Consider the following 8082-nt stretch of genomic DNA (forward strand, 5'->3'; position numbering starts at 1 on the left):
GTCTGAGTTTATGCTTCTCTCCTTAAGAGTATTCAATTTCCATGGACATTCATTAGCAGGAGGTTAAAACACAATGGCAGAAGAGAATGGACTGCTTTTATGTCCATGTGGTAGTAAACACTTCAAGCTAGAAACACAAGTTCAAAATAAAAATCTGCCCTCCGTGTTGTTTCCAAATTAGTAGTAAAGCACCAAAAAAACACACAACTTTCACAGCTTTTTTACTGAAAATTTAATTTTACAAAATACCCTTTTCCATCAAAGAAACTTCCCTGCAATGTACATGAGCCCAGCGTTTTATAGATCTGTACAGTGAGTTATCAGAGAGGTTTGAAAGAAGGAAAGCAACTTTCAGCAGACACCTAGTTGCAAAACCTACACCAATGTGAATACAAGTGTGTCTGAAAACGCTAAAGCAAGTAATGCAGTATAATTGTGAATCTAGTTGAAATGTGAGAAGTTCCCTTAGAATGGTCCATATGGTATGAAGAACATCACAGCTGGCACAAAACTGCCTGTATTTAGCTTTGAACACAAAACTAATGTATGTAAGGAACAGTTTTTGGAAAAAGGACCCAAGTGCTGCTATCATAAGGCAAACATATACAAAGGTGCTGACAGCACACAGGGAAATTGACAAAGTAAGATGGATACTCAAGTGTTCAAACACTAAACGTTTTATCCTTTTAATGTTGTAAATAAAAGTGAAGAAGATAACCGATGCCAAATTAACACAGGACACCCCTTTAACTAGCTAGGTGCGATGCATATAGTTTCCACATAATATCCACAACCATGAAACTAGGCAGGAGCGCTCCAACTTCAACTGCCTCAGCAGGACCTAGTTAGTCTGTTGCATTCTGGCAGCTTTGAATTTGGAAATCCTCTTTGTAGTTTCTTCTGATGCTTCAGACAAAACTTCTTCTGATTTTCTCTCCAGAATGGTAGGCAGGACTGGGTGAGCAATGACTGGGTGTGGTATTATGGATGGAGACAAAGGCTCCTTTTCTATAACAGTTCCAGAGAATGCCTACAACAGAAGAGAATACTCAAAATGAGCTAATAAAATGCAAATGTGAAGCTATGCCCATAAGGTCATTACCCTATATTAGCCTGATTAAGATTGTTATTTCTTTTAATCAAAAGTAAAGAAATATCTTTAAATCAATGATTGTTCCTTGCATAAGTAACCAAATTGTAATTAACCTCAAAATATTGCTTGTTCAAAGATGACTGAATGAAAGACAGTGTCTTAAAAGTACTACTTAATCTCATTCCTACTGCATAAATGGTCTAAAAATTTGCTTCCTCACCGACACATCCTCAAGACATAAAGCAGCTGATGTAATATGTAGTTTCATTTTGGATAAGAAATGGAGAGATTCTGCAAAGTTGGAGTATGTCAGCATTTCCCTCATACGTCATGTTTTATGACTTCATGTTTTCTATTTGCATCAAGCTGACACACTGGCTACAAAATGACAAGCACATACTTTGTCCTTTTCTCCTTACCAAATATGATCAAAAAATGGTGAAAGCAATTTATACGTAAGAGAACAGCAAACTTGCTTCCAACTCCTTCTCTATAAAAGGTCTAATAAAAACATTCCATGTTTACAAATTATAATTTATATGCAGCTGATTATATGACTTAATCCTTTTAAACTTAGCTAAGAAATTATCACGATTCTTGGAAAACATTGGGAAGAACTACTTCTCATAAACATATTTAAGAATAAACCACCCTACTATCTATTGAAAACAGAAAACTCAAAATGCCTAAGGACAAGGGGAAGCAGCTTACATCCAAGGTTTGATGCTCATACTGGGGACAAAGGAATGCACACCAGATTTACTGACTACACTTGCTTCTGCTTTTTCATAACTCAGTTACCAAGAAAAACAAAGCAAAACAAACCAGCCATTCTTTTCTTGCAGGGCCTGCAAAAAAGGAGGTAGCTTTTTTATTTTCCACTCCCAACACCCAAAGTACGCCCAAAGCCATGCCTGTTCTGACAACATTTCAAAAACAGGTAAGCAAAATACAACATCAGAAGATAGTGGTAAATTGAGAAACAAAAAAGAACAATGTTAAGTGTGTCAGAAATGGTAATGGAGAAATAACGTATTTCAAACACCCAAAAAAGCCAACAGCATTTAGGAATGTGTGCCTAATTGGAGGTTTTGCTCCTGGTTTCCCTCAGTGACTTAGAAAATACATTCTATTGTAAAGAATAATCATGCCATAGTCAGTAAATGGACTAATGGGTAACATCTAAAGTGTACTCAGAAGTTTTACAAAAATAGAGCAAATCTACAGAAAGCACACAACGTGAAGTGCTAACTCTGCAGAGAGATTTCACCATGCGTCTGCCCATCCTGCCTGGATCTGTCTGTAGCTCTTTGCATGAAAAAATGACAGTAAACAGCAGCTCCTGTGAGGAATGCATTTCTTGCAAAAAATTATTCTCCTAAAAATAGTGTTTCCATTGAAGTTGCCCATTGCATTAGAAACTACTGATAACTCAAGTTTCATCTAGCTTGAAAAAATGAGTCCATTTAGTTCTTACAAAAGAAATATGAAGAATACTCTAGGCCATGAATTTCAGAGCAGTGGACACATTTACTTTTTGCACTCATCCGGGCACTAAGTAACTGTACGTTTTCCCTGATGTCATACGGTCTCTTTCCTTTATGATGAAGCCTTGAACTTTGCAAATGTGTGAAAGCAGATTTGTTTGGGATCACTTAATATGGCCCTAGTCTGGAACACGATGAGTAGAGTTGTAATGCTTCCTTCTACAGAGCGATTCCTCTGCCTTTGGCAGATTTAAATAATGACCAGATGATATCTGAGTATTTTAAAACTTAAAACCACCACCTGGAAACAAGCTGTCTAGCAGCTGTGCAACACAGGTTACATAGGATCTGTTCCACCTTCTCATCAACTAGGAAGTACAGTCTTTTTTTCATTTTTCCTTTTTAAATCCTGTTCATCCTGCAGTGAAATTTTCAAGACGACCCAGGAGACATGACACTGGTTTCAGTAACACCAGAACATGACTACTTTTGTCAGACTTTTAAAGAAGAGGGCTCAGGGAAGTCACCTCTCCTTCCCTCTGCCCCTCAGATGTGTGTGACTGAAGCTTGTCACCTGATAATGTCCTTCTGAGGAAAACTAGGTAGGAGCTAGAAAATTATTTTAAAGAAATCAAACTGATGATATAGGCAACTACAGTCATTAGATTTCTCATTTTTATCCCTGCCAACAATCAATAACTAATTAAAAACTGTACCTCGGTTGTCCCTGAAGAGGGAGGAGGCTTTTTTGGTAGCTGCTGCTGCCCCTCCTCCTCTTCCTCCAGTATGCCTTCGCTGTTGTCACTCTGAGTAGCTTCATCACAGCTAATACTCCTCTGAACTCCTCGTCTGTCATCAAACTCTGCAGCACTGTTTTCACTGGTATCACTACAAACACTGTTCTCTCTGCTTCGAGACTTCAAAATTGATTTACGAGGGACATATTCTCCATTCACAACATCAACAAAGACTCTATAAAGGAAAATGTTAGTTTTAATAAACCATTTCAGGATCAGATGACAAATTTACAGTGATCTTGCTTTGTATTTTGTACAAATTAATTATGATGTGCTTTTCCAACTTTTTTGCTGCAGAATTCCAATACTGTACCTTTAGAGGTGTTCTATTTACCAACGTACACGAATCAATTCTACAGAGCAAACACTGTAACGCCCTTTACTCAGGCATTAAGTTGGCACACTCTTTCAGAAGAAAATGTATAGCTCTTTGAAAAGTGTTAGAAACAGTGCAAGTTACAAAGTTAGAGTAAACTAAATGAATGTCAGGGTTGTTTCGGTAGAGAGAAACAGAAGATCACAACGATGGAAGGTCTTCTAGAATGAAGTCCTTGTCAAATGTAGAATATAAAAATAAATCCTCCAAGCATTTATTGCACATGGAAAGGATGAAGCTCTTCCCTGACAAGTGCCATAATTGGCTGCTTTCAGTTTAAAAAAACACAAGTAATAAAACAAATCATCTTTTAAGAACAGATCAACGTGAAGATGCTTTTCAAGTATTAACAGCCTGTAAACTGATAAAGAGCCCTCCTACAGTTTGTACTCCATTTCCATGACTTAGACAAGTCAGGGTGGGGTGGAGGAGAAAGAATAGCATTTGAAGACAGTGCCAATTTTATCAAACTAATAAAGGAGAAGCCCAATGACTGAATGAGTTTTAAGAGTGTTACTTGTTTTTTAACAGTTTTACCCATCAGGGATTCAAAGGAACACTGGTTTATCCCTACAGAAAACAGAGCTCCTTTGCAGAGCTCAGGGAGAGCACCATGAAAAAAAAACATTACCTCATCTTCAGCTCCAGGATGGGTTTTAACTTTAAGCACTTTGTGACACAAATGATAGATCTGATTAGTTATGTTTGAAAACAGAGAACCAAATTACCTAAAATTAAACTAAATACATAATGCAACTGCTGCATTCTTTTACACAGATGATATGTCCTGGCAAATTTACCTCAATTTCAGAAGCTCTGGAAAAGCAAGTAAATGAGAAATTCCTAGCTGAAAAAAGGAAACTTTAAGCTCAGAAATGTTTTATGACTATGAAGGTATGGCAAACATGCAGAAGCCAAAACCTTTCATTTTTAGTAGTACATTGGGATTCAGCTGTTTCTGTTAGGAAGTGGTAGGCTCAGTTTCACTCTATAGGCGAACGGGAATGAAAAGAGAAGGTCTGCTAAGGGGAAAGCTCATGCACCAAAGCTGTAAGTTACACACCGGTAAATGTCTGCTGGGGTTTTGATGTTAGGCAGCTCTGGAGTCACATGGCCGTGGCCCTGGCCCTGGCCATTGCCATTGCTGTTCCTCCTTTTACGCTTGGCCTCTTCCTTCTTTTCACTGAATTTCAAAGTAGTATTTTTTCCTGTGTTTATTCTTACCTGAAAATACAACACAAATGACAGTCTAGAGCATAAAATCAACAAGTGGCAAAGAATAAACAGTTCACACTATGAATGTTACCATTCAAGCATTTGCTTAACTTAGCTATGCTTCATAGTCCCCAACCGCTTGGAGAGGATAATGTCAGAAGTTAGTTGATCTGCAGCCTGGTGGTTGTTGGGCATTCCTTAGCATTAATGCGCATAGATTTTGCATATAATGTATGAAAAGCTGCTTGTTGAAACTCTGCTCAACAGCTGAGCAATTTCAAGTCAACTAAAAAGTCATTTTTAAGCATCTAGGACACTACCTTTTACCTCAGCCAGAAGCCAGAACAGCAAGGTAGGCAGTTGAAGATGGCTTTTTTAATACCACATTTGAAACTGCAGGGTCTAAACAGTGGTTTTCAAGCATTCAGAAAAAAATTCAAATCAAGGTCACCTACAGTTAGCACTCTACATTATCTACGTTGTCTAAAATGTTCAGGTTTAGAAAGGTGAAATTAAGTGAAGTACCAACCCTTTTAGGTTCAACAGTGTGTGAGAAAAAAATAGTTGGGACAGTGTTATCTCCAACGTCTAGGTCATCTTCGTCATCGCTGTGATAATATGTAGAGCCATTAATGTGGCCACCAACCAAGTTTGAATTTGTTGCTTCTTTATGGAAGCTGCCCTGAGTAATACAGTCTTCTGCTTTACATGTCCCATTGAGATCTGTCCTCTTCACTTCCTTCTCCTCTTCAGAGGAGGTTGTATCTTCTCCATTTGTCTCAGCTGTATCAGGCATCCTATGAAATGAAAAATACCCAAGTGAACTCAGGCAATTCATGCTCTTCAGAGACAGAGGAACAGAAAATATTAAGTCTGTACATTTTTTTTTAGCCCAGGTAGTATATTCTTAGCCAGATTGTGGAGCTTTTTTTCATACTTTAAGAATTTCTATGTCCTTTCCATGTCAATTGGAAATACCAAAACTGTGACATTCTGGCTCATGACATGTACACAGCCTCAGGATCAGGATAGATGTGAGGATGTCATTGAACAGTAAATGGGTAACTCCTACATTGTAAATGATGGATTTTCCTAGCCTGTGGGAATGGACTTTACTTCCCCCTTTTCTATCATCTTAAAGAAACAAAATATTGTAATTCTGCACTGTCATCGTTGCAGAGAAGGCTACTTCAGCACCTTAGGCCTTGCAGTGCATGCTTTGTGTTCCACCCTTCTGTAACTGTGCCAGTGTAATCGGCTATTTGCACTCGTGGTGCAATCCTACATGTACAAAACCAATCGGACTCCTACAGCCTTCTGAACTCCAAACGTGGCTGTTCTACAGCAGTACTATACCTGTCAAGTTCACCAAGTATCTCTTCTTGCCTCTCAAGCTCTTCTAAGCGGGCCCACAGTTCTTCCTCTGACTGAAAGCGGCCCATTGATTGTGTATCACTTCCATTTGCTGGAAAGTCTGCCTCGAAAACATCTGAAACTTTTGGCTTTGAATGAGGTTTGTGAGCAGTTCGGGATTTCCCTGTGTGAGGAAAAATAAGATGCAATTACTAAAGTAATTAACAAACAAATGAAAACCCACCAAAAAAAAAAAAACCCAAAACCCAAACAAACAAACACAAAAAACACAAAAAACACAAAAAACATGGAAGGGGGAACCCGCAGAGGAATTAAAGACTATGGCAGAACATTTTCCATTTCAAGTAATTGTTTGACTGTTTAAGTGAAACTGCCAATGAACCAGAGCACCAGCTCAGGATAATGGTATCCGGATGCTACAGCAATACTGAGGCAAAGCAGAGATGTTTATTTACAAAGCAGGAGACATTAATCCTATGACATATGTACATATATATGTAGGGCTTTTTTTACCTCTTGTGCCAAACAGTAGACTTCGACTTGCTCTAAGAAGATACCAACTAGTGAATGTGACATTTGCTCACTGTCCCATTAACAGCACATTTTATTAACTGGGAAAAACGAACCAGTTTGTACTTTAGCTCATTTTGGACAAAGTCCTCTCTATTTAAAGAGCAGAGTCTCTTTGGTTTGGGTTGAGTTTTCTTACATTTTCAATGAAGATGATTAAAAATGATCCTCAGAGTCATTTGGAAAACCTGACCAAAACTCAGCCATTACAAATCCCTTCTTTGGTGAAAAAAAACCCACTCTGAACAGCATATAAAATCTGCCTTTCAGAATTCATATAAACTCCTTTAAAACTTCAGAGGTGACCTGAGATTACATTTGTGAGTAAATGGTAGCCACCAACAAGTTCTTACTGACATTTAAAAGCTTTGCTACCTAGTAAAATGGTGCATCCATTGACGATGGGGAATACTTTTCACTATTTGAGTGCTGTCTAGCACATAGGGAACAAACTGCATGCTAACAATACTAATGCTTTAGCTCTCTCTGAAGGGCAAGACTGCTTCTTTCATTCCCTTTCTCCCAGAGATTGGCAGCTCCAGGAGTACTGCCACAGACCCAGGCAGTCTCCTGAGAGTTCTGCACTCTCTGTCCATCAGCACCCCTAAAGGCAGCACTTGCACCTCTTTACACAAGAGTAAGGACCCTTCCATCACTCCTACAAATACACCCAACATTTTGTCTCCATACAGTGGTACTCCAGTATCTGAGTCTATGAAATTCTGTTTTCTGCATCTAATCAATAGTAATAAAATGTCTTCCTTATACAGCAGCCTTCAAGTTTTGAAATTTCTGTTAATCAATCGTGTGGCCATTTTGCTAAATTTTAAGAATTCAGAGCTTAAAGTTATCCTTATTCAAACACATCACCTTATACTTTAATCCTGAGTAAAATACAAATTCAATAGCAGCATTAAAAAGCAAATAACTGACTGTGAGTAAAGTTGGAATGTGTGTCCCCTACTCTTCCATAGGATAGCATTTTTCATGAACTCATTAAGAAATGGCTGAAATGCATTTTATTGAGATTTGAATATAAATTGAGGTAAGCCAAGCAAGCACCCGAGTATGAAATCAGAGGGCTGCATTTGGTGTAATTAGACAATTAATAAATAAAATCTGAAAGGATTAGTTAACAATCTATTTCATTTTGATTTTCAGATTGTGCCC

General features: G+C 38.1%; 1 protein-coding gene across 2 annotated transcripts in view; it reads right to left on the minus strand.

The window, feature by feature from the left end:
- Positions 1-661: 661 nt before the first annotated feature.
- The window catches only part of URI1 (URI1 prefoldin like chaperone), an 82948-nt gene continuing 75527 nt past the window's right edge, over positions 662-8082 (minus strand). For both annotated transcript variants that reach the window (XM_064160285.1, XM_064160284.1), the window contains 5 exons: positions 6325-6505; positions 5498-5765; positions 4817-4977; positions 3297-3552; positions 662-1030 (listed from right to left, as the gene is read on the minus strand). In XM_064160285.1, coding sequence (XP_064016355.1) covers positions 842-1030; positions 3297-3552; positions 4817-4977; positions 5498-5765; positions 6325-6505 — 1055 coding nt within the window. In that variant the 3' untranslated portion in view covers positions 662-841. The remainder of the gene's footprint in view (positions 1031-3296; positions 3553-4816; positions 4978-5497; positions 5766-6324; positions 6506-8082) is intronic.

The sequence above is a fragment of the Pogoniulus pusillus genome, chromosome 20 (assembly GCF_015220805.1).
Source record: "Pogoniulus pusillus isolate bPogPus1 chromosome 20, bPogPus1.pri, whole genome shotgun sequence".
NCBI classification, from domain to species: Eukaryota; Metazoa; Chordata; class Aves; order Piciformes; family Lybiidae; genus Pogoniulus; species Pogoniulus pusillus.